The sequence below is a fragment of the Corapipo altera genome, unplaced genomic scaffold (assembly GCF_003945725.1).
Source record: "Corapipo altera isolate COAL_440 unplaced genomic scaffold, ASM394572v1 71, whole genome shotgun sequence".
In the NCBI taxonomy this organism is placed as follows: Eukaryota; Metazoa; Chordata; class Aves; order Passeriformes; family Pipridae; genus Corapipo; species Corapipo altera.
The window spans coordinates 4,624,640-4,651,460 of NW_020884916.1; the positions used below are offsets into that span (position 1 = coordinate 4,624,640).

At 52.0% G+C, this 26,821-nt stretch overlaps 1 protein-coding gene across 6 annotated transcripts in view; it reads right to left on the reverse strand.

Annotated features, from left to right (window-relative positions):
- LOC113952903 (protein CEPU-1) overlaps window positions 1-26,821 on the reverse strand; it is a 231,655-nt gene that overhangs the window by 122,562 nt on the left and 82,272 nt on the right. For 2 of the 6 annotated variants that reach the window (XM_027655455.1, XM_027655452.1), the window contains exon 2: window positions 16,767-16,851. In XM_027655455.1, coding sequence (XP_027511256.1) covers window positions 16,767-16,810 — 44 coding nt within the window. In that variant the 5' untranslated portion in view covers window positions 16,811-16,851. Of the gene's footprint in view, window positions 1-16,766; window positions 17,356-17,833; window positions 17,856-23,767; window positions 23,796-26,821 lie in introns of those variants that run through there. The other 4 variants (XM_027655451.1, XM_027655449.1, XM_027655450.1 and 1 more) reach the window with 3 other exon arrangements.

Here is a 26,821-nt window from a genome sequence, read left to right on the forward strand (position 1 = left end):
AGAATCCTGGCATCTATGACAGAGAAACAGAACCATGACATCCTGACCATGGAATCACAGCATCCATGACATCCTGAAAACAGAATCATGACACCCATGATGAAATCAAAGCATCCTGGTCTAAAACATATTCCTAGGGGAAGTGGTGGGCGATGTGAACATGTTGCTCTCCCAAAGCTAATGCCTTACTCAGGGGACCTCCCAGCCCTTGTTGGGAGAGTCCTTCAGCAAACAGCTTTCTGGAAGTACAGCTGCAGCATCTCAGTGCAAGGATCAGTGCCTTGGGAAAGCATGGATGGGGCTCATTTTGGACAGAAAGCCGCGTGTTACCAGAAATAAAACATAAGGCACCAAATCCTACCTAAAACATGTCCATCTCCACAGAGGAGCTTTCTACAGTACCAAAAAATAGACTCAAGTCCAATATCTCTTGTGCTGGGGAAAGGTTGGATATGGATCCCATTTTCCAAGCTGCTTTGTCTCCAAATAACATACCCTGCTACATTTTTAGCCTTGAGTCCTGCTGGGATGAGCTTATTCAATCGTGCTCTTTGCACACCTCTGTCTAACAATCTTCCCCAATAATTCGTGAAGCCTTCGGCCAATTTTAACTAAATCTGACAGAGGAACAGATGGCTCAAAGACATTAAGTACCTGCAAGTCTAGTGCAGATAGGCAGCCAGGTACAGGAGAGGGACTCTGCGAGTGCCCCACGGAGGAAAAGGCCACAGAAAAATGAGATTCATCCTCATCTGAACCTCAGAGAATCCACTCAGCACAAAGCCTTTCCAAACGTCCGCACCGCGGGCAGCAAATCATTGACTCCTACTTGGATCAAAAGGAAGCAAGTTTATAAGAAACCCGGCTTTATCGGTCTCTGTGCCAGTCACAGGCTGGATTTTGCACATGAAATCAGAGCCTGTGTGACAACTCAGGCGAAGGAGGGAAACCAGCAGGGAAGGAAAGTCAAGTTGCTGTTGGCACCAAGGATCTCCGGGAAATCCTGCACCACACCTCCCCACATCTATCCAAGGACCTTTGATGCTTCAGGCAGGGTGAGGGATGGTTCATGCACCAAGTTTGGGGTGGTTCCCGTACCAAATTTTGCTTGGCTCCACGGAAAGACATTTCTTGCATCAAGGGAGGGCACAGAACACACGATCTCGGCGGCACCGGGCTCGCACGGCAGACGCCAGTGATAGAGCTGCTCATCTATTTCCCATCAATGTGTCTTTTTAATGAGGGAAGATGGCTTTTTAATAAATAAAAGCTTTCACTAAAAATAGCTGCAGGGTCATCTATAATCCCCTGAAAACTTAGAAAGGTCTAAAGTTGAGACGCAAAGCCCAGAGCAATACTTAATGAGGGGGGGATGAAACAGGGGCAGCCACTCCCAAATCTTTTGCAGCCAAGAAGAAATACAGAACACCTTTTCTGCACACACCTGCAAATGCCTCACCCTCCCAGCACCAAAATAGCATCAAAAGCATTTTGCAAACTAATATTCCCAAATTCCCAAAGCTTAGGCAAGTACTATTGTTCCTGTTTCAACACAGGGAGGAGAAGGAGGTAAAGAGCAGCAAAATGACTTCATTGCAAAGGGTGAGCGGGTGGCACAGCGAGGATGGAGGATGCAGCAGCCACTCATGCCCTGTCTCAGCCAAAACCAGAGAGGGATTAGGCACTGAGCCCTGTGACCACCTCCCCTTTTGTGTCTATCAGCACCATCTCCCCTCTCCTCCAAGTAAAGCAGATTTGTCCACAAAATCAGCTCCGGGTGGTGCAGCCTCGCCCAGCAGGTACAGATGGACTCGCTGATCAAGATGAATCATTTGGCACATTAAAACGACCTGGATGCAACCACAGAACGGGCTCTTTGCTCAGGGACTCCTCCAGGGCCGGGGCATTGGGGGAGAAAAACAAGAGGAGCCTCCAAAACAGGGAGGACCCCACATCTGGCCCCTCCAGCTCATCACCCCCCCTCCCCACCAAGGTCTGGCTTGTTTGCTTCCCCCAAGCCCCCTCCCCGCTCTCAGACAAGGTTAATAGGGTAGAGAGAGAGCATCTGTTTAGGAGAAGGTTATCAAGTGAAAGGCAGTAACGCAGCCTCCAAACCAGCTTTTCATAGCCTCTTACTTATTATTTAATTTGGCTCCAGAACGTGGAATTAGGCTAATGGCTGTTAAGTGGTTAAGGCACGCACATTGTCCATCTGCCGAGAAGGCTCCGGGCCGTTGTTCTGTTTCAAAGGCTAAGGAGGAAAAATAATATGAGAGTTGCATGCTGTTAGTTTGAGAGCTCATAAATGCATTTTTCCCCCTCTTTCCCTCGCTTTTTTATTTCTTTTATCTCCAGTGCTTTGCCTGTTGCAGCATTAGGAACTTCTGGAAAGCGAGTTAGCGGCTTTATTATTTTTTCTGTCGTTGCTCTTGTGCCTTTTTTTGCCTTTATTTTTTTTTCCTAAGCGAAGGGAAGGGTGAGCCAGCCCTGTTCCAGCAATGCCACAGCCACCAGCTGTTGCAGTCTTCCCATTCAGGCGAGCTGAGTGCAGCATCCCCCATTGGAAAGCAGGAAAATTAAGCACAAAACCCCGAGCTTTTGTCTCTTCTCCTTGACACCAGGACTGGCAGCTTCTCTCCACCAACACAACATCGCTGCAGTTTTCCTTACACACAGTCTGGAGTGTTCAACCCCTCCCCACCTGCACTCCTTGCTGCATTTAATGAGTAGTTCCATTCATACCATGGAAGACGTGTGGTTTCCTACACATTTTAAACCTTAAATGATGCAAGCTCCATCTGGAGCTCCCTCTTCCCTTGAGTCTTGCATACAACCAATGCTCATGTGAATTCTTAGGTGTCTCATACAAGAGCTGAGCTTGTTCTGTCATTATTCCAGATGACTAACGAGGTCTCTTGACCTCTGCCTGCTTGTTTTCATAGAATTGTAGGAATGTAACACCCAGCCCTCTGTAAAACCTGACTGAAACCAGGCAGCTAATTCACAGAAGTCAGCAGGAATGGTGAAGGGAAAAGGGACACTCTGTGGAGGAAGAGAGAGATGACCTGCACCTTGCTTCCAGGAATTCACAGACAAGGTGGGAATGACTTCCAGGCAAGTGAGCTGCAGAAATAAGGTGGCTAAACTGCATGGAAAACCTGGCCAAAAATCCTTAGAATGATCAAATCCCAGAATGGTTTGTGTTGGAAGGGACATTTAAAGGTCTCACAGTCCAACAACCCTGCAATGAGCAGGAACACCTTCCACTAGCCCAGGTGGCTCCAAACCCTGGGCAGGGATAGGGCAGCCACAGATTCTCCAGGCAACCTGTGCCAGGGCCTTCCTACCCTCCCAGGGAAGAATTCCTACCCAACATCCCACCTAACCCTGCCCTCTGGCAGTACAAAGCTGTTCCCCCTTGTCCCGTCAGACAAGGGAAATGCTCTCCCAGAGAGCAGCCCTGGGAAGGAGCAGGCTCCAAGCAGGTGAACTGCAGGAGGCAGGAAAGGGAAAGAGCTCTCCAGCCACTGCAAAACTCACACCAGCCCAACCCTTCCCTCTCCTCTCCACGCAGGCTGAGCCGTCTCCGAGGGAGGAGGGTTATTTATGGGGACACGAGGAAGGAGAGGCAGCTGAAGAGCATTTCTCATTTCCCTCCATTACTGCAACAACCCCACTTGAAATCCAACTTTATTTCTTCCTTCCCAAGCCAGGAAAAACTAAATAACTAAACACCACAAACAAAGTCAGCCTTCCATCCTCGTTATCCCCGATTTTGCCAGAGGTTAGCAGGGTGGTTTCAGACTCACAGCAAGAGAAATAAGCAGCAGTTGGCACCACAAGGAGAAAAGATTAGAGCATTTACCAACGGGCTTGTCCCCTCACCTCTCCCAAAAGGAGCCCCCAGTGCTGCTTTTCCAAGGAAATGCTTTTCCAGGATACAGCTGTGATATCTGAGTTTGCCATCTGCTCCATCTCCCTCGGATTTATCCCCGTGTCCTGCCTCTCTCCACAGGTGTCTGCAGGAATTACTCCTCCCCAACCGTATCTTTGTTCACGAGTTATATAAATATATACATTTATATGAAAATAAAAATACTTTCATATATATTTTTAACATATAAATATATGTATTTATATATATATATAGGGGGTTGGAACTGGATTATCTTTAAGGTCCTTTCCAACCCCAGCCTTTCTGTGATTCTGTGATACACACACACAAATTTGCTCTCTGTGTGTCACAACAGCCAACATGTGCAGAATGAACTGTGCTCGGGGGGTGGTTTGTTATAACACCCAACCCCTCCAAATTCCCACCCCTATATTCATTTTGATACTGGTCTCCTGCTTTCCTGCTGAACCCAACCCCAAACGCACCATCCAGACTCTGTTTTGGGGGAAAACAGCGAGGAAAACAGGAAATTAAGCTGAGAAGTGCTGATGGTGCTGCCTGATGGGAGGATAAAGTGGCTGCACGCTGGAATAACCACCAAAGCTGAGCTCAGAGATGCTCAGCACATGTCCTGCAGCTCTGCACCTGCTTGTGCTGACAAATAACTGCCTGGCGTGAAAAACTGTCTGGGATTATGGAAAAAATTCCCGGAAACTTGCCTGGATTTGGTCGATCGGTGTGAAAAACTTGCGCTGGTGCAATTTCCATGTGGGGGGGGTGAGCTTGGGTAATATTCTGGTTTTACACTGGCAAGAGCCCTGCTCTGACACATCCATCCCTGCGGTGCTGCCAGTGCTGCCTGTTCCCCCGGCAGGCTGTGGGAGCGCTGGAGCCATCCTAGCAAAAGTCTGACACCAGGAGAGCTTTGTGTGAATAGCATATCCCAGCAAATCTGCAGGATAGAGAACGTCTGAAAACCAGGTTAAGGGATAAATACTGACAAGGCCTGACTGGAGAAGAGAGTGTTCCTTCAAACACCTGCCTAAACTGCAGGATTGCTGCCATTTTCCCTCTAAAGGCTGCTGAACCAGGCGATGGAGCCACACGGAAGAAGGATGTGATTCCCAAGCTGAAGGACTCATGAGGACATTGCCAGGGTTTTAAACAGTGCCCTCAAGAGTGTGGGGGGCTTCCAGGTGAATTTGGGGGAGCTGGCAGGGCAGGGTTTGCAGGAAGCATCCTTCAAGGAGTCCTTGGCATTAACACACTACCAGGGAGCATATGCAAGGAAGGGAGGGAATACAGCACTTTGCTTCTGATCATCCCTGTTTTCAAGGGTTTTCTTGGCCTTTGTCACCAGCAAATTTGGCAAGCGGCTTCCCAAGCACTGAGCTGGCAGTTGTACGGAAGAGGGTGGCTTTATCCAAGACATAAAAATCCAGGGAGATGGCTTTGAACTAAAGCCGATGGGGGAAAAGACAAAAAGGAAATATCCCTGTGGGCACAGCAGCTGCTTTGGAGGCAGCAGGGAAAATTTGTGGAGAGAAGGATGAGCCCAGAGAAGAGCTTTTCCCAGTCTGCAGGACTGCAGTGTGGAAGGAGGAGACCTTTTATTTTTCCTCTGAGTCCTTTAAGAAAAGGAAGTTTTGACCCCCCTCTTCTGCTCTCCTCTCCTCTCAGGGGAACAGGGAAGGAGGATGAGATGCTCACAGCCTGCAGCCTCGCTGGTGGGACGGGAAATTGCTCTGCTCCTGCTGGGATCTGCAGCCCCAGCCACTGTGGGGAGTGATGGATGAAAGGGAGGGAGAGGAGGAGGAAGCTGCATCTTAAGGCTCTGCAGCAGCAAATGGCCTCAGCGATTAGAACTGAGTGGGCAGCTGTGGATCACTCTGGATTTTCTGCCTGTTTCATCACTAGCAGTGACTCAGGAATATTCTTCATCGCCCTCAAGCGAGGATATGATCATTTTCTGCCACTTGAGATGAAGCTAATTTTACAGCAGCTTAGAGAGAGAGAGATGTCATGTGCTGATTTCTCCAGTGCCTGCATCACACAGCGCTGCAGCACGGCCAGGCTACTGGGGCTGACTGCTGGGAGTTAAACCACCCCAGACTGGGAGAGAAAAACCGGGGAAAGGGTGTTAGGAGCTGCAAGAGGCCCTGAAAGATGACAAGAGAAAAACAGCACAAGATCAAGAGTTCCCAGCAAGAAGAAAGGGAACAGTATCCCTTTTCCAGTTGGTTCATACAATCACAGACTGGTTTGGGTTGGAAGGGACCTTAAAGTTCATCTCATTCCACCCCCCTGCCATGAGCAGGGACAGTTTCCAACAGACCAGGTTGCTCTAAACCCTGTCTAACCTTGCCTTGGACACTTCCATGGATGGGGCAGACACAGCTTCTCTGGGTAACCTGTGCCAGTCCTGTTCATTAGGAGGAGAAGCATCCAGACTGTGTGAAGGTGTGGAATATGCTCCAAATGGGACAAGTGTCCTGAGCAAGACTGATGGGCAGAGGGCAGATCTCACCACTCAAATCCAACCAGTTCCAGAGACAATAAATTTGCTGAAACCAAAGCCTGATGAGCAAGGAGCCCATTCTTCATAGAATCCCAGAATGGTTTGGGTTGGAAGTGACCTTAAAGCTCATCTCCTTCCACCCCCTGACGTGGGCAGGGACACCTTCCACTAGACCAGGTTGCTCAAAATGAAAAGCACTCGCGGTGCCAGTGCCAAATTGCTCCCTTGGCACATCAGACGCTGGGTCTGGCTGAGCTCCCCATCTCATCCTGTCCGTGCTTCCCGCGGAGCCGGGATGAGATGGCAGCGGAGCCGGTGACCCCCCCGGCACTGCAGCTGGACCGCCCGGGCTCCTGGCTGGGAACCCACCGGCCCTGCGGCCACGCTCAGATGGGTTTTCTCGCTCACTGCTCAGGCTGTTGATTTGCTCCTGAGCTGCAAAAGCTGCCTTCGCACCAGGCCCTGGCATGGCCTCGCCGGGCTCCCTGCGCGAAGCCGCGGTGTCCCGGCCTCCGCCCGGCATGTGATTCCTTGACAGCCCTGGCTTCGGGAGCTAACTGGCAGTGGGAGCTGCATTTGCAGGGGAAACGGAGCGGTGCTGCCAGCTTTTAGTGACAAAGGGAGTGCTTATAACAGGCGCGGTGACAGCTGTCCGAGTGCCACATTTATTTACAAAACGTTAGTTAAATTACTGACAGTTGGCGCTGCAAAGGGAAGCCGAGAGGAAGGGTTGACGTCTCCCCATCGTGCTCATCCGGCAGCCCTGTGGTGCCTCTCAGCAGGATTTCAAACTCCCTCTCCACTGTGGGTGGCAAACCCTCTGTGCTCAGGGCAGCATCTGCATCTTCTCTCCTTTCCTTGCCGCCAAACCTGCAAAGGAATCATCCTGCAACTCCCACCGACCCAGAGGGTCGATCCCCTCAAGGTGGGTGAAGTTCCTCCAAGGGATGCACTGCCACCAAGACTTCAATCTTTTCCAGAAGGACCAAAAGGATCTTCAGTCTTTTCCAGAAGGACCAAGAGGATGTTTATCACCCTGTGATCTCTTCAGCCCTTGCCTGAACAACTTCAGCAGTTTAGGTTACTCCGGGCAGTGCCACTTGAATAAATAGAGGTCACCAAGATGGCCAAAAATGGCTCGTGGGCTGTTTTCAGACTCACAGAGGTGTGTGAGGTGAAGGCCTCGTGTCTGCTAAACAATGTCAACAGTCTGCACGCTGCTGGCTTGGAACCAGCAAGGAAATTGCAGTTGCCACCCTCCAGGAGACAAGGACAACCAGAGGAATTTAGGAGCCCAGCTGACACGCACCAGTGACGGCGTCTCCCTCGACCAACCACCTCCATGATGAAGCAATAACAACCCCAGATGGGATTTTGACCCTCTGACCACAGAATTGTTCAGGTTGGACAAGGCCTCCAAGGTCATTGAGTCCAACCATTCCCCCAGCACTGCCAAGGTGTTCCCAAGGGTGACATCCACGTGTCTTTTAGATCCCTCCAGGGGTGGTGACTCCACCACTGCCCTGGGCAGCTGTGCCAGGGCTTGAAAATCCTTTTGGTGTAGAAACATTTCTTAATAGCCAACCTAAACCTCCTCTGGTGCAACTTGAGGCTATTTCCTCTTGTTCTATCACTTGAGAGAAGAGACTGACCCCCATGTCCTACCCTGCCAAAGCACGAGAGAGAAGGAAGAGGGTTTAATTCCGCGAGTACACAAGTCAAGACCAACAGACACCTTTGTCTCCTCGTGTTTGCAGAGGACTAAATCACATCACTTACACACACACCCCCATCAGGGCACCTCCAAACTGCTCCCTCCCAAATCTGCCACGTTTTGCCCTGACTCCCACACTGTGCAAGTTTGCTGAGCAAACAGGGTCACGACGTGCCTTGGCCAGTTGCAAATGTGGCCTTGGAAAACATCATTCAGTTTAAACTTTGTCTGATTCAAAGCAGAACAGCTCCTCCAAGCAGTAGAAAGCAATAGGAGGGATGAGGTATGATGGATAAATTGACCCCAAAACGTAAAGCAGTTCAGAGGTGAGCAGGGAAAGATTTATTTTCAGCTAAAGAGAAACTCTGTGTGTCCAGAAATCCTTCCCTTTGAGACTGAATGAAATCAAAATCTCACTATTTCCTAAAAGACACTTTAAAACCCAAAATCTTGCTTTAGCTTAGTCAGGGAACTTCCTGTAACATTTGACAAGATGCTTCATTGAACTCAAACTCAGATAAAAGGAAAGAAATACTGTTTTTCCAAGCAAACCCAAACCTGCCCCTTTCCCAACAAGGGAATTCTAAGCCAAATCCTTTCCAGGTTAGGTACACAAGTAAGAAATGGATTGTTTAATAAAAATATCTGGGTTTGAATTAAAACAAAAAAAGTATTTTCTTATGTAACAAATTATACAGGTCTGAAATTTTTCAATAAAAGTAGAAGCAGGTGCTCTCCCAGCTCCTGCTGAATTACAGCGGAAGAAAAGGAACTTAGAAAATATTTAACTGAACTTCCACCCTTCCTTTGAGCTCATCAAGAGCTTTCTACTGGACTTTAAGAGAGGAAAAGGGATGCATTTATTTTTTTTAAGGTTATTTTAAGGAATAAAGTCCTACAGATAAAATTGACTGAATTTGGAGGACTTAGGGGTAAGAGCACAAACATGCCTTGAAATATCAGTGCTGTTCCTATCTGTAGGTACAAAGTATCCTGAGATTTGGAAGTGGCTCTGAGCCTGGAGCTGCCCTGCTCTCCTTTCATACCTTTGAGAATTTGCTTTTCTCAACAGCTTCCCCTCATGCTTCTTATTAGAGATGTGTAAAAACCACGAGGCTGAAAAACACAGTGGTTTGGCTGAACTGAGGATGTGAAGCTGGGAAAATAATGATCCCACCACGAAAAAAAAAAGGGGGGGAGGGGGGAAAAAAAGACTCAAAAATCCCAAGTAATGAATGTTTGGAACGTGGCCGGGGCTCTGCATGTGTCTGATAAAACAGACACAGGTGTCAGAGCCATTTATGGTTGCAGGCACAGAGCCGGTCAAAATCTCCCATTTCTGGGAAAAAAACCCTGTGATATTTCACCAGCTGCTCCTGTTGGAAGGTGGTTTTATCCCTTATTTACTCTGTCCTCATTGACATGCAGAGCTGGACTCGCTCGTCTCCTGTTTGACCCTTGGTGTCCTTTCCCATCCAGCACTCTCCCCAAAGGTGTCCCCACCTCCAGACCAGGCTCTGCTTCCCAGACCTTGTCTCCATCTTCCTGCCATGGGTTTTCCCAGCGGGAAACCCAGCTGCAAAGTCAAGTTTGCCTTCAGCTTTTCCATACCCACCCATCTGCCTCCTCACTTTGCATATAAACTAAGGACTGTTTCCCAGCGTGGCTGAGGTGGTGACAGCCAACACTGCTCCCCACCAGCCGAAGAATCCTTATTTTAACCATGATTTTTAATATACTCGTGATTAAGACGCTGTTGGTGGTTCAGCAGGCGCTGCAGCATCCAGACAGCCGAGCCCAAGTCTCAGACTTGGCTCCTTCACAGCTTTGCACCTCCGAAACCCAAACCCAAGGAGAGCAGAAGGTATTTCCCGTTCACTTTGCAAAGGCGCCGCCTGCAACAACCAGCAAAGCCTTAGGAGAAGGAGTCCCACATTGCTATTCCACACACAGCCCCTTCACAGTTTGTATATATTGTAACAAGACTGAAATGCTGCCTTCCAACCTGATCCACAGTCCATTACAGTTGGGATAAAGACTTGTGGTGACATTAATGAGCACTGGATCAGCCCCTTTGCCGGTATAAATCTCCATCGCATCGGTGGGATTGCATTTTCCCCATTTGCCTGTTTGTTTGGCTCTGGGTTCTCATTACAATTTCTATTAGCCCAGGCTCCCACTGATGTGGTCGTAGATTAGTTCCTTCCTGACTTTTTCCTCTTTCCTCCTGAAGGAAAATGAGGGTGTCTGAGCTCACAGTGCCAGGTTTCGGTGGGTCTGGGGAGACGAAAAACAACTCTTATTAAGAGAAGGATTTTTCCAACAGCATAAATTGGAGTAACTCCAGGGAAGCCAACAGAAGTAACAATGTCTTGGGTAAGTTGATGACCCACATCCCCAACCCACCTCTGGTTAACACACACATGGGGCTGCCAGCTCGTGACGTGCAATGCCAGCAGCGCTGTGCCCCAAGGGACTCTGCCAGGGTGGAACAGGGACAGCACATCAGGATGGCCAAGGGCTAGAGAGGAGCTCAGGTGCCACCCCTTGGCCTGGCACCCATAAGTGCTTAGATTAGCTCATGGTTATGGTGAGGCAGCTTCTCAGCAGAGTTGGGGCTGGGAGCAGCCCCACAGCGGCATCGCTTTCGCTGGTCCCAAAATCCCTGATTTTGCTTCAGCTCCTGCCTAATCACTCACCCAGCAAGCAGCTCTGCAGTACCCCAATCTTACACCATGTACCCCTGAAATGACAATTCCCTGGCACATCCAACTGAAAAATGCTCCCAGCAGCCTCCTCAAACCCCAAGCAAGGGCAGGACACGGGTGGGCACCTCTGATGCCCTCTGGGAGGACACTCTTAGCATTTTCCTTCCAGAGGGATGCATCCTGCCACAAAAAGACTGCAACGCAAGCAGATGACTCACAGAGCCAGAGAAAGGAAGTGTTGCAATTGCCATACACGAATCAAGACATTTTTAGGACCTGGGAGGGCACCACACGTCACACGAGGAGCCGACAGCAGGGCTTAGAACTGAACATCTATTTCCTAACCCTGCCTCAACAATCAGAAACACCACCCCAGCAAACCACCACTGGTCAGCTGTCACCTGCGAGGCTGCTGACCTCCCTTCCTCCTCACCCCTCCCCGTCCCAGAGGAGCAGGGTACAAGTCTGTTTGACTTAAATCTTCCCAGAGATGTTCAACCCAGGATGGAGATGACAGCTCCAGAAAAGCATGTTTGTCCCCTAGGAGACCCTGGCCCAGACAGCTCCAGTGAACCAGAGGCAGCAGTTCTACCAAGAGAGCTATAAAGGGAAACCCTCCTCTGGCACAGCAATCAGGAGCTTGTCTCATCTCAGATGGAAATTGCACTCAGGAAGAAAAAAAAAAGAACAATCCATGCATATGACAATTTTTTTTCCCCCCACTTTAAGCTGATTCCATCTCCGAGATGGGAGAGAGGTGGCAGAGATTTGCTGACATGTCACTTTAGTAATAAACTCCTCGTTCAAAAACATGCCATCGCCAGCAAAGCAATCGAGCCACAAACCGCCGCGAGCATCGCACGTGGGGCTCCTGCAGCCCCTCCAAGGGAGCATCCCCAGGAGTGTGGGAGGAAAACCCTGACCAGAGGAGGACCCAGCAGCGATGGGAAGAGGAGAGAGGCAAGGGGGAAGTGGCATCATGCACCGTAAGGGCACAGATGCAGAACTTGCTCTGCCCCTTCTTCACCTCAACACAGGAGGGGTCACCACAGACTCGAATTTATTCCCTCACCCTCAGGACAAAAAGGAGAGGTTTGGAGGAGAAGGGCAAGTGTGCTGGATACTGAAGGAGTTAGGGGAATAAACTTCAGTTGTTAAGACATGAATCAGCAGCTTAGCTCTATCCTCACAGGACTGCTGGGGGCTGCTCCCAGCCCAGCCCAAGTGCTCAGAGTCCCTTCACTGCTCAGGAAGCAAGAAAAGCAAAGGTATTACACCCCAGTGTGGACTTGGGAAGTAGGCAGGGAATTGGGAAGTGAGCAGTGAAGCAACCAGGAGTTTCAGTGTCTGAAATGAGTAGTTGTAGCTGGATGAAAACTACCAGGTACTGAGCTTGGAGACCATCGGAGTGGGATGATTTTTTCCTGGGAGCAGCTTGTCACAGGTCTGAGCCCTGGGGAGGGATATGAGCACTGATCCAGTAATAAGGAATTTGGTGGTTGTGCAAGAATAGGGGAGTTGGTCAGCGGGGGCAGGAGATGGGAATACAAAACTTGGAGTGTTCTCTGGGGTGGGATGGGGTGGACAAGCAACACTCCCTCGTGGGGTTATTGCAGCTTAAAGTGGGAGTGGGAGCCTGGAGCAAAACGGACACAGAGCTGTGCAGCCACCAAAGATGTTTAGCAATCAGGGTTGGACCCTTTCATGAACAATCTCTGCCCTGTCTGGCTTTTCTTACTCACTCCAGGAGCCCAGCCCTGCACTGGGCAGTGCCCTGTGGGCCTCCCATGACTCAGCCCCAAGGCTGCAGGATGGCAAGCACGGCTTTCCCGGGGACAGAGAGCCTGGAGTGGGTTTCCCTGACTCCCAGCAGGATTTCTGCTCTCATCGACTGCAAACCACAAAAGCAGCTGCCCAAAAACCTCAGCAGAGAATCACCCTCACTCAAGGCCTGTCAGGAGCAGCACTGCATCAGCATGGGGGGAGACACTGGGGCTCTCCCAGGACCTGGGTGCTGGAACACACCACACTTATCCACTGGAGACCATCCATACTTTTCATATTACACAATAAAAACACAAAAAAGGCAAACTCCTGTGAATAAAGGGGGAAAGATGGGGCAGCAAAGAGTCACAGAAAACAGACCCATCTCTGAAAAATACTCTATTCTGCTTGGCAAACAAGTACTTTCTGTTTGCACCCATCAAACAAACATGCTTGATTTTGTTTTGTTTCGCAGCCAAGTTATCACGTCTCGAAAATTATTTCAAGCACACAACAGGGGCCAAATAAATTGGCAAAGCAGGCTTAGGTAAACCATGGCAGAGCTCAGTGGTGAAGCACACAGCCCTTTTCAAAGCCTGAGTGGAAACCATGGGAAACATCAGGGTTAAAAAAAGCTTTGACTCGTGTTTAACTCAGATTTGACTTCTAGTGTTGGAATCAAAGAGGGGAACAAATGAAGGCATCTCACCAACCCTGCCAAGAAAGCCAGAGGAGATGTACAGAGGAGCCTGTGAAAGTGGCCCCCACCCTACAGCCAGATCTGTTCATATTCTGTCTAGGGCATCTGTGAATTCAGGGGGACACCGGTGACTTTGGGGGGCACCAGTGAATTCAGGAGGGCACCACTCAGGCGCCTGTGCTGCTGATGGGAACGTCAGAGCCTCGCCGTGGAAAGCGCTGACTGATGCCAATTAAAGTGAAATCATAATCAAGCCATTTGTTTTGGTGCCGAGAGAGCTGCTCCAAAGGTCTCAGCAATGCCTGGACTCAGTTCAAGCACAGGATGGAAGCTCAAGATGGGTCTTCTCCAGCATGAACCGCTTGCTATTGGTGGGCAGACGCTGCCCGGCCATGGTGGGGAGGGATGAAGATCAGCCTCATCCTCACGATGTGGCCTTGTGAGACCCAGCAGGACAGTCAGCTCTCGCCTTCCCTGGCACACAAGCCCTCGGTGTAGCCCCAAGATCAGGGATCAACACACCCATCAGTAAAAACACTAAGCTGTTTGTCCCAACACCCTCAAACCTTTTCCTCATTCCCACAGGTATTGCTGCGTCCAGGAGCAAATCCTACCCCTCTTATCCCAGATAGTAGCTTTAACCTGACATCTAAGCATGGATTTAAATTTAACACAGTGATCTGAAGTGCTGGTACCAAACACATGTCTGTACCCTGCAGCAGACACATCATGAGACAGAAGGAAACATCTGAACATCTCTGGTGACTCCGGCCCTAAACTGATTCCCTACAGCAGATTGCACAGAGTAAAGCCTGTGCCCTTAACCATGGAGAAGTCTCCTTGCAGCCTTCAATCCAGCTTCTTTTCCAGCACTGAATTCACTCTGCTGGGAGGGACAGAGCTGAAAAGAGCCTCTTGGCAGGGCACCACTGCTCGACAGCAGCTTGGGCTCCTCAGCACCTGCCACCCTGATAAAATAACCTCCTTCCAACAGCCAAGCTCTCTCCTTTGGGAAAAGGGGGGGACAGGACTTTCCAAGTGCTTCAGAGAAGCAGCAACTTCTGCTGCTGAGTTTTCAGCTTGCTGCCCCTTTTGTCATCCGAGACAAAACAAGAAGGCACCTCTAGAAACATCTCCTTCCAAATTCTTGGCTGCAACTCCCCATCCTCCCACCTTGCATGGAAATGAGTGGGATTGGATTAGACCTGATTTTTTTTTTTTTCCCTTCCCTGACTGCCACCCATGCAGGGCTGGGCAGGAGGTGGCCAGGAGCATCGCTGGGGTCTGCTGAAGCCTTTGTAGCAGCATTGCTATTCTGCACAAGTTAACTCCTCCACAACAGATCGATGGGTGCGCCGGGCTGGGAGGGGAGCAGGCAGGAAGATTCATTCCTCCTTGATTTCCTCTGGTTTTCACATGCTCCTCTTCTCCCAGCTCCTGCCACAGCACAGCACGACTGACACCAACCAGGGCATGCAGCAATGCCCCACTGCCTGCCAGGCTGGCTGCTCCCACCTCAAACCAGCAGGAAAACACCCCAAAAATTCCAAGGCAAGACACACTCCTCCACCTCTCTGTCACCAAGGCAGTGCCGAGCTGGTGGCAGCAGCAAGCCATTAATTTCCAAGAGCAATGCCTGCTCCAGGGCAGAACAGCAGGAATATCATCTGCACAGTGGGAATGGCATCCGCACAGTCTGCGTATCCCAAGCCTGTCTCCTGGGGTTTGTATGGATGAGGCACCTGCCAAGGGACACAGACATCCCTTTGCCACCAGACAGACCAGCTTCCCAGCTCAACTGGGATGTGCCTGTGGCAGCTCTGGAGTGATAACACATTGCTGCCCTCCCTCCCCAGAGCCACCTCCCAGGGACAGGATTTGTTCCCTTTCTCACCAAATCTCCCAGTCAGAAGGCAAGAATCCCTCCTGCTGACTCACCCCAGCTTCCCTTTGTTCTCCACTGACACTGGGTGACCACCCGATGCCAGGGCAGAGCACCTTGGTCCATGGTGCAGATTGAGATCCCCAATCTGTGCCTGAAACCCTGTGCAGGCCCCCACCAGAGCCTCTTCCAGGAAGTTTGCAGAGCACCCACCCTGCTGCTGCCACCCTCAAAGACATATTTTGCTGCCCAGACCCCCAGTGACCCAAACCCCTCCCCCTTTGATACCCCCATGGCAGCTTCTGTAGGATTTTCAGCACTTGGGAGGACGAAGTGATTCAGGAAAGAAAAGGAGCTACTACTTTTTCAAACCAAGCTCAGCGAGGCGAATTCCTAAGCGAGACACTCCATCCTTCACCCTCGGCCACCGGCTTTCCAGCCCCTTTGCCCAGTGGTGCCATGACGCAAGACAAATCCAGAGGAACGGCCACAAGGCAGCTCCCTCCCTCCCTCCCTCCCGGGAACACGCAAGGGCTGCGGGGAGGGGGACGAGACATTTCGCTGCAAACAACAGGAGTTGCAGGGAAATTCCTGCTGAAATTCCTCCTGAGGCTCTTTTCCCCTGCCCTGGCTTGGCCCTGCTCCACTGGCTGGCTCGAAGCAGGAGTGCGGTGTCACCGCACACGCCCAGCTGGCCCCGCAGATGTTGGTGTCACCTATGCATCGCTCCGGGGGAGGGAAGTCGCTCCCGAGCACGCCGGAGTTGCAAGCGCCGCTTCCCAGCGCTGCAATTAAAACCTGCCTTTTGATTTTTAATGTCCCTATCAAACATCCTCTGGGATGACTGCGCCCATCTGCTGCGAGGACACGGACGAGCGTCTGGGCATGAGATGTCCCAGAAGTTACGCTGATCAAAATTACGGATTCCTCGGCAGCCCCTGCACCCCTCGGCTCGCTGCTGCAGGCGACAGGACCCTGGTGCAATGCCCAGCCCCACGTGTCCCCCCTCCCCAAGGAGTTGGTGCTGGCGAGGAGCATCAACCTCTGGAATCTCTGGAGCAAGGCGGGTTTTAAGGAGCGGAGCATCCACCTGCCAGGAGCCAGCCCCATCCTGTGCTTCCCCGTCCCAGCAGGTCTGAACGTGAGAAAAAGCAACAAAACCACACCGGGGGGTCAACAATTCCCCCTTCCCCCAGGTTGGGGGGGTCTGACACGCAGGAAGGCACCCCCAGCGCTGCACCCCTGGAGCAGAGCAGGATTTATCCGCACCGAACACGGCCAAAGTGCCCGAGCCACGATACCGACAGCAGGAATCGAGCCCCTGCCTCGCTCCGCTGTGGGTCAGGGGGCCAAAAGGGAATCACACTCCCCTGTTTTTCATCCCCCAGTAACTTTCTCGGAGGCAACTGTGGGGGCTGAGCCCAAACCAGCCCGCTGGCACTCCAATCTCCCGGCTCGCTGCCGTCCTGTGTCTCCAACCGACACGACGCATCCCCCGTGGGGGAACCGAGTCACGTCCCCGAAGTCACCGCGCAACCGAGACACCCCCCAAAGCCCCCCGAGGCCCCCGTCCAGCTGCTCCTACCTGAGCGTGGCGCTCTCCCCTTGCCGCACTGTCACGTTGTCCATGGCTTTGGGGAAGGTGGCATCTCCGCTGCGCACGGGCACTCCTGCGGGCACAAGGAAGAGCAGCCTGAGACAGAGGACGACCAGGCACCTCCAGGGCAGGGCTAAGCACCCACCGACCCCCATCCTGGGCAGCGGGGACTTTTCCAACAGGCAAAAAACACACCCGACAAGGCGAAAAGGGGGAAGGGGTGGGTGGAGAGGAGGGATGGGGGGGAGCAAAACCACCGGGGCGAGCGCTGCGGAGCTCCACGGAGATCAGGAGAGCCCCCGGCAAGGCTGGCTGCGAGCGCTGAGCCTGCCGAGCGGCATCGGAGGGAGTCCCGCTGTCCTCGGGCGAGGGAGGAGGACGGGAGGGCCAGGGGGAGGAGGAGGAAGAGGAGGAGGAGAAGTGGCAAAGGTGCTGGGCGAGCCGGTTCTTCGGGCAGCAGTCCGAGGCTCACTTGGGCGAGGAGGCGCCGGGGGGGCCCGGCTGTACCCCACTCCCGCACGCTTGTCCCGAGGCGGGGGCAGTCCAAAAACCAGTAAAAACCCCAAAAAACACCCCCGAGGCGAGCTAGCAAAGGTGTCCAGGCGCAAGAAGGCACAGCGGGCAAAAGCCTCCGGGATGCCCTGCAGCTCCTCTCCTCCCGCCCCGCTGTCGGGGGGCCGATCCAGGCGGGATGCAGGATGCCGGGATGCAGGCTGGGCACGAGAGGACGGCGGGACGCAGAGCGCGGGGCTGTCAGGCTGCCGGAGCCCCCGGCTGGGCTCAGCGGCGGGCGGGGGGGGCGCGGGGGGGCGGCGGCGGCGGCAGCACCCCGGCCCCGGCCGGCAGCATCCCCGGGGTTGTCATGGCAGCGGCTCCAGCGCTGCCCGGCGCCTCGGCTCCCGCACGCCCCGAGCCCCGCACACGGGCGGGCGGGAGGCAGCGGGGCGGGATGCGCACGGAGGACACACACGTTTAACCCCCGCCGCGCCGCGCCCTTCGCGGGGGGATGTCAAGACCCCCCCACTCCGCTTTCTCCTCTCTCCCTCCGCGCTTACCTGCACCCCGCAGCACTGCCCCGTGTGCCCTCCTCTACCTCCGCACCTTCCCCATCCCGGGCGGCAAAGGCGCTGTGCAGGAGGGGAAACTGAGGCATGGGATAACATCCCCCCTTCCTCCCCAGGCCAGGTGATGATGAGGAGAGGAGGGAGCGTGTCCTCCTGGCCCCCTGCACCTCGCGAGCACAGCGTGAGCTTAAGTGGCAAATTCCTCCCCAGCCACCAGCACAGTCCCCGAGTACTTTTTATCAGCTCATAATTTAACAAATATCACATTTGCTTATGGCGAGTAATTCCACCTTCCCTCCACTAGTGGCTAAACACATTAATATTTCCAGGCACAGTTCCATGCTGGTAAAAAAGGTGCTGGGGAGCATCCTCAGAGCATGGAGTCCTGGAGCCAGCAGTCAGATCACAGCTTTCGAGGTGCTGCATCCCTCAAACCCCCTCAGCTGCAGGAGCACAGCCCTGGGGGACAACTGAGCTCCCCCACTTGCTGTCCCCAGCGACTGCTCTGCTCTGCCTTGTCCAAAAATCCTCCCTCCATTCCCCACCGAGTGCTCGGCAGCTTTTACACGGCACCAGTGTGGGGGTTTTTTTGTTGTTTTTGAGTTTGCTGCCAACCTGAGCTGGATTCAAACTGGTGACCTAGATGTGAAAGGATCCATAGCCCGTTACTAATCCCTGGAGTCTCTGAATCCCCTGTAAACTACTGCTTAATTCACTAACTGTGCTATTTAATCTCTAAAACATTATGAGCTGTGCCGGGCAGAGGAAACACTCCATCAAATAAAGCTTTATTATTATTGTGCGTGCTGAAGGGTCATACCAGAAGGGGATTGCTCTGCAAGTCTCTCTACTTTTTCCCTGTCTGAAGGTTCTCTGCTCCTTGAATTTAGCGCTGGTGGGACGTGCTGCCTCGAGTCCTGTGTTTTCCCAGAGGAAAAGCAGCTTTCCCCAGCCCTTGGCTGCAGGAGTTTAATCCCTGCAGTGAACTACGCTGGTTGATCTGGCAGGGGAAGGTGAGCACTGCATTCAGCAAATCCTTTGGGGGCCACAAATCACACAGGAGGGGGTCTCTGAAACCCCACTGCATAAAGGGAGAGCAGCAGAGGCAGGGTGAAAGCCTTTGTGCAGGGTTGTGGGATTGCACCAGGGTGTACAAGTCAGCAAAGAATAAAACACACCACTCCTGCTGATTGCTGCAGCATCCCAGACTTCTGGAAGGATCAGGACCCTGCTGTGATACCTACAGGACCATCACACAAGAGCTTGCTCTTTGAGAGGCCACTCCTTTGGATGGTCAGAGACCATCTCCTGTGTCAGCAAAACCAGAGGGATTCCAATAACCACAGCCAGTTAACCTTTTAACACGGAATTCAGGCCTGGATCTCCAGGAGCATCTTAAATCAAGAGAAAAAACATCTCCCTGCACTGAAAGCGTACAAGGCTGGGGCAGAATGTGACCTGCTGAGCTGCTTCAGCCCTTGCCAGGGCTGAATTTGGCCCACTGTTAGATCATCATTAGCATTGTTTGAAAATCCCAAGGAATTTACATCCAATATGCTCCTGCATACTAAAGCCCAGCAGAATCCCTGGTCTCCCTCCCTCTCTTGAATACATCCAATGTACATATAAATCAGCCTGTCACAGCTCGTCTCTTTCCTGACAGCTGTAATTGCTTCGGACTATAAAAATATCTATAGACAATAAACACAACGCGGCAAAACAGCAAAGAGAAAACCAAATCAAGGTTCCTTTAAATAATTCAGTTGCTCCAGCAGCAGAGGAGCCAGCAACTGAGTCCAGCTGTGAAGGTTCAGCAGCGAGAGAAAGAGAGCTTTGTAGCCTCCTCTGGGGATGAGAGAGGCTTTTTTCCTTCGCTGGGTTTTGACCACAGCAGCAGCAGAGTTTGCCGCACACGGGCTGAGCCCATCCGAGCACCAAAGAGCCTCTCGCTTCCAGCTCCTTCCCTTTCTTCCTACTTAGGTAAAAGTCTCTTTTTTTTTGTTGTTGTTGTTGTTCCACTGCGAGCAACAGGCAGGAGACGAACAGAAGGAGCAAGGCACAGGCACGCTCGAGGTGTATCTGTGTCTCCGTATCTGTCCCCTCAACCTCCTCCTTCCCAGCAAGGCTAAAGGCCCCCCTCTCCTGGCCGAGACCACAAACAGGGCGGCAGAAGCAGCAAGGGCTGGACGGGTGGGAAGTGATGCAGCGGCGAGGATGGAGCCGAGGGAAGGGTTTCCACCCCCCCGGGAGATGGGAGCTGGCAGGGAGGATGAGGAAAGCATGGATGGAGAAGGGGTTAGAAGGACAGGGAGCCCGTGGGTTTGCTTCCCAAAGGAGCATCTCGGGGAGGGGGAGGCTTGCAGGCAGAGCAGAGAGCTGATCAGTCCCAAAAACGTCCCACGAGGAAGAACTATGGATTTTGGCTTGCTGCAAGGGACCCCAGCTCCTTCTGCAAGGACCCTTCAGCAAACACTGCCCCACTCTCAGGCTTTTTCAGCAAAGCCAAGCCTTAAGCAGCTAATCTGCAGATCTGAGTGGCCCCAAAGGCCGATAACCAGATGCAAATTTGCAGTTAAAGTTCTTCAATGAAGTAAAACAACACCATTGCTGCATTTTTTCCCCGCTTTCTCAGAAATATCTAACGCAATTCTCCCACCTTATTTCACTTAACAGGTTAAGTTAAAGATCCTCTCATCTACCTGTACCCTTATATTTCCCTGCAAACCTACATCCATACAATCCCACACCTCCCCACACCAACAGATTTCATTCCTAGAGAACAAAAAAAAAACACCTCCTTCCAATAAGTAGGTCATAGCAAGGCAATTTGTACAGCCAGATTTCTCTTTTAATTCCTTTTTTTCCCTTTTCAGGAAGCTGATAGATGGCAATCTATAACCCCAGAGTGGAAATTTATTTTTAATCTGGAATGGCCAAATATGATCAGAAACATAATTTATGCTCGAGACATTCTCGTTCCTTCCAAATGAAAACATGATTTTCTAACCCCAGCCGTGCTATCGCACACCACATCATTCTCCAATACGCTCCGAGTTGCACAAAAAGTGCTTAATTTTCTTGGCATTAGTCAGGTGAATGACACACGAGTCCGGGGGAGCTTTTCCTGAATAACTGAGCCCTCCGTGTCTACAGACATTCAAAGCCACAAAGGACGCGGGTTCCAGCTCAGCTCACTGACTCATTTAGCCCCTCGTTAACGGTGGCCCCAATTAAGAAACAATGATTAAGAGCCTTACTTGGCTGGAGCCATTTTGAGCCCTTCTCGCCCCAAAGGCATTCCCTGCTCCGAGCTGGAGAAATTGCCTGTTCAGGGCTGTTTCTAGGGCAGTTTTTGGAATGCAAGCAGCATCCTCAGGGGCGCTCAGCCCTCAGTCCCTCGCACTGGAAGCAGCAGTGACTCCCAGCACTTCACGGTGTTTAAAAAACAGCGCAGGAGACCCCATTAATCCCTGCTAGAGATGCTGTTAATATTTAACTGCGGTTTAGATAAACTTACAGTAACCATCCCATTAAATTTCAATAAAATGTGCTTTTGGGAGCCTTCCCCTAAAGCCACGCTGGGATCGGCTGCCCTGCTCTGCCTGCACTTTGCACCAGGAGCCTCGCAGTAAAAAAGGAACATTTTGTTTGCCCTTTAAAAAACTGCTGGGCTCGGGTTTGTGGCTTGCTGTCATCGTGCTCAGGGACTTCGGAATTTTCAAGCACCAGTTAACTCCTTCCAGGGCGCCCCTGGCTGAGCTGCAAAGCCTCAGCCAAGGGGCTGCAGGACCAGGTGCCCTGACAAAGGTTGTAAATCCGACCCAGCTCGGGATTTATCACCCTGCAGCAGCTCAATAGGTGACTGAGAATGCACCACCAGAGGAAAAGGAAAGCCAAAATACCCCTCGCAACACTGCCAGCCCTCAAACACAGAGATACACGGCAGCATCCTCGAGGATGCTGAACACCTCACCTCTGGAAGTGTTCATGGCCAGGTTGGACAAGGTTTGGAGCAACCTGCTCTAGTGAAAGCTGTCCCTGCCCACGGCAGGGGGTGGAAAAAGATGAGCTTTAAGGTCCCTTCCAATGCAAACCATCCCGTGACCCTTTGTACACTCCAGATGGGCCAGGCAGTGCTGCAGGACACGACATCAGGAGGATGCACAGCATCCCTCAAGGCCTGGCTTTTCCCCTAAGATTACTTCTTCCTCCCACAGTCCTCGGTGTTTGGGCCTTTTCCAACAGCCCAGCCAACACAATACACGTGCTCAAGAACCAACACCTCTGTGCATCCAGTCTTAATATCAAACACCTCTGCAGAGAGTTAAAACAATGATTGAGGAGCCACCAAGCCACACTGGCACAGTGAGAATTATGAACTGGGATTGATCCTTGGTACAAATCAATATTGGTTTTACATAAATCCGTTTCTCGGGGCTCTGCTGTGAGGTTATGGCACTGTATTAACACCCAAAAAATACCCTGTGCACTCTCTCTGCACCCACAGCAGTTTGATCAGCGTGGCTCAGGTGCCAGGGACAGCTGATGGTGTGGGATAAAACCATGCCATTAACCAAGTGACAGCATTTTATAAGAGTGTGACATTAACCCAGAGCTCCACAACCCAACCCAGCAGCAAGTGAAAAGGGAAAAAGCTGAATAGGCTGAAAAGCAAAGCCAGACACTGCTCAGGTCTCACCATGGATATTTGGGAGCTCCAGCACAGCTCCCTCTAATGTGAAAACACAAGAGTCTACCCCCCTGAGGTTCCACCCTGGATAACCCTTTGGAGAAGCAGCTCCAAGAGTTGCTGTGCCTTCTCCTGGGATGGTCCCAAACAACGCACACCAACCAAGCCTTCCCCAGCCCGTCTGGATCTCACACACACATCCCAAACTGCAAGGAGAAACAAAAAGATGAATGTCCCTGGTTGGTGCTGGTCCACCACCACATTCCCCCCTCTCCAGCTCAGTGTCCCCACAAAAACAAACCCTTTCCTACCACAAACCAGGCGCCCAGAGAGGAGCAGATATCTCAGTTTATATCACCCAAAAACGAGGAGGGGGAGGTCCAATCTTTCCTTTCTGACTGCCCACCAGCTGCAGCCAAAAAGAGGGGTTTTTTTTACCTCAAACAGCACCCTTGCAACACCCAACGTGCTTCCCTGAAGTTGCCAAATTGCTCGAGTATATTCCTTGGGAAAAAAAAATCCAGGCTCTTTGCTGTCTGCCTGGATCAATTTGAGTTTTGCCACTGGTCCTCTGACCCTCACGGCTCTCTGCATTCCAAGAATAATATTAATAATAGTCCTGCCATTAAGCAAGATGCTTGGTTTGAATCTGGAGATTTTGAGAAATGATCTCATAAATTTAATTCCCGGGGTACCATCTTTGAGCGTTAACAGGCACAGTCGCCTCTGAATTCTGGGAAATGAGCATAATTACATGGAGATCGACAAGGCACAAATGCCAAGAATTCTGTTAACCTTTAATACTGCAAAAAAACTCTCCCCTTGTAATTATCTCTTTCCTTTGTCTTAAATGTTACTGATGAATATTTAGTGGGATAAGCAAATAAAAGGAGGCTGAGGGGTGCAAGGAGGTGCAGTTCTCTGTGGGATAAGGATGAAAACCTCACAGAATTATCGTGGGTTGGGGCAGGACGGGGCCCCAGGTCACCAAAATTGCCACATGGGGCAACAGCACCCCAGTGGTGACACGAAGCCGTGGCAGAGCCGGCGGAGGGGAATGTGAGTTACACCAAAATCCAGATTGATTCCCAGCACTGCTGCAAATGCACCTTCACCCGGGTCTGTGATGTGGGCACGGAGCGACCCCCTGACCCCAGTGGGATGGTTTCAGGGGCCCCTTTCTCCAAACGGAACTTTGTCTCGGAATAAAACTTCCCGGGTAAAAAACACGTCACCTTTCAAACGCATCCTCCCCGGGGCTGCAAATGGCACTGCCCTCTTGCAGCACATGGAGTCTGATGGAAAGAAGATTTTCTCCCGGTGTGAACTGCATTAATATCTGTCACCGCTCTGGCATTTCTGCCTATAATGATGAAAAATATGTGCCGAGGATGCGGGGTGCTCTCAGCGTCGCCTCCCTCCCTCAGGAAGCGAAATTAGAAGCAGCTGCTCCCGCTCCCGTCCTCTTTCCAGCCCCACAACATTATCTGGGAAGCAGATTCTTTGGGAGACGGCGTGGGGACGGGCGAGCCTCGCCACCTCTCCTGGTTCCAGCTGTGCCCCGCTGCACGCAGGGGCTCGGCTCTGCCCTCCCCGGAGCTGGAGAGCGCTGGAAAGGTCACTCTCCTCTTTTAATGTCGCGTCAGAGCGACCGCTGCGGGAACCAGGGAAAGGAAAAGGCACATCTCCTCTGCCGGATGGAGAAAATCCAGTTCCGGCCCGGGAGGAGGGTGCCAGCAGGAGCTGGCTGGGCTTTAACGCCAAATGCTTTCAGGACACTGTCCAGGAGCTCTGGGAGAGGTGGAAAGAGATTCCTCCGGGATTTCAAGGTGCTGCTTTCATCCACACCCCAACCACAGCTGGCTGGGACGGGCGGGAGGCAGAGAATCCCGTGCCGTGGAGGAGGGGGATTGCAGCACACCCAAAATGCTGCAGGGAACGAGGATAACCCTATCCATGAGTGTGCCAGTGCCAGATCCCAAATTAGCCAGTACTTCCTGGGCCACCGAGGCTGGGAGCTGGTCCACCCCAGAGCCCCACAGTCCCACCAGACAGGTTGGGTGTCAGAGGAGAGGCTGGAGCAGTTACAGAGCAAACTTTCCCTCCAGCCTCAAAGCCAGAGCTTTACATCCTCCCTCCTGCCTCATTCCAGGAGGAACGAAGCCAAAGCAATATTTATTCACAGAAGACCGTGGAGAAAAATGAAATAAAAGAGGTTTGCTCATTAAGTCCAACACCTGCCCCTCCTGGGAGGGCTCTGAGGAACTGGCTTTGCAGTTGTGGAGACGAGAAACATGTGTCAGAGCCCAGAGCCAGGGCTGTTAACACCAGCAAGGGCTCCAAACCTCCCCGAGGGAGGTGACACCACAATCACCTTGGACCTGGGGTCCCAGCAGCCCCATCCACCCCCTTGGCTACTCCCAACCTCAGAACAAGGCAAATGTTTGCTCCACCCCCTTCCCTTTCCTTTTCCCTGCCTTCCACTGGAGCGAGCTTTCTCGTCTCCAAGCTGCTTTTATGCCCCTTTAAAAGGTTATAAAAGCTGTCTTTATATTCCAATAAAGGGATATAAAAACAACCTTTTTCTCAGTTCAGTAAACGTGGTTAACTTTTCCCCCCATTAGCACGTTTTTGCCTCAATGCCATGGGCACAGATGAGGACGAGGCTCTGGGAATCACATCCCAAGGCAGGAGACAGCAGAGCATCCCAAGGGAGAAGGACCAAGAGGCCAAGAGGGGGCCAGAAACAGGCATCATGACCTGAGGTGCTGCCCAAAAAGGAGAAAGATGAGGATACAGCCTCACTGGATACTGTGCTAGTGCATTTGCTCCAAAGGGAAAACCTCTTGGAAGCAGGCATGAGCCCAAGGAAGGGCTGTGCTGGGAGAAAAATTCAAGTGATGAACTACAGAAATCAAGGGGGGAACAGTCACCCAGCAGGGTTTTTCCTCTCCTGGTAAAGCCCCCTTGGTCACCATCCTTGCAGGACCCAGGAAGCCACAGCACCCGGGGCAGTGCCACCGTCCCTCCTGGATGGCAAAGGGACAGGTCACCTCACCTCTCACTGCCAACCCCCTGTTCTTGGCAACAGCATTTAGACCTCATGGGCCATGGTCAGGAACTGTCCTGTCCAGAACATCAGTGCCACACATGGCCTGGCAGGTCCCTGCTCCCCACGCAGCCTCCAGACACGGCCCTAATTATTATTTAGTGATGGTGCAGCCATCCCGTGGCTCACAATCCGTCTTTCTCAAAAGCGTCCTTTTCCTTGGAAGAGGATCTAAACCCGTCCTGCTGCTCGTCCAACAGCCTCTCTGGGCATTAAAACAAGGAGGTTTATTATTTTTGGTGACAGCCTGTTCTGCAAGGTGAACACAACTTGTATGAATCAAACCCGGCTTGGATTTCATTCATCATCCCCCAGCAGCACCAACATGAAGGGCGGGAGGGGTTTGGCTGTTGAATGCAGAGCAGAGGAGTGTGTTTATCAAGGATGATCTATCAGTGATGGGGAGCTGCAGGGTGCTGGGCCCGTGGCTGCTGGAGGGAGAAGAGTGGGGGAGATGTGAGTCCATAAATAAGGCAAGTCTGGAGTGAGCAGCCACCGGGAGCCAGAATTGAAACCCAGCACCAAGGCAGTGAGAGCCTTTCCAGGCTGTGCTCCCATTCCCTGCCCCCATTTATCCCTCCCTGCCCCTCCACACTTATTGTGGGATGGGGACAAAATTCTGTCCAGGGCAGGAGCAGGACAGATGATTTTATCATAAAATCAAAGATTGGTTTGGGTTAGAAGGGACATTAAAGCTCATCTTGTTCCACTCCCCTGCCATGGGCAGGGACACCTTCCACTAGCCCAGTTTGCTCCAAGCCCCATCCAACCTGGCCTTGGACACTTCCAGGGCTGGGGCAGCCACAGCTTCCCTGGGCAACCTGTGCCAGGGCCTCCCCACCCTCACAGTGAGGAATTTCTTCCTAATATCCAATCTGACCATGCCCTTCACCACGGGGATCCTTGCCCCCAGCACCCTGTCCCAGCTCACTCCTTCCCACCCAGCAGGAACAGGCTGAGCCCTCCCCACCACCACCAGCTAATTAACCCGAGTAATTGACTTTACCAGGCTCCTTTCTTAAGGCTTCAGCAGAACACCGAGGGTGAAGGGAGAAGGTGAACATCCAGGGCTCCCTGGGGAATTCAAAAGCATTTACAGTCCCCAGCACAAGAAAATCCATACTCATCTTGGCTCCAGGAGGCAGAGCTGCCCTCCCAGGCTCCTATTAGCAATTCCCAA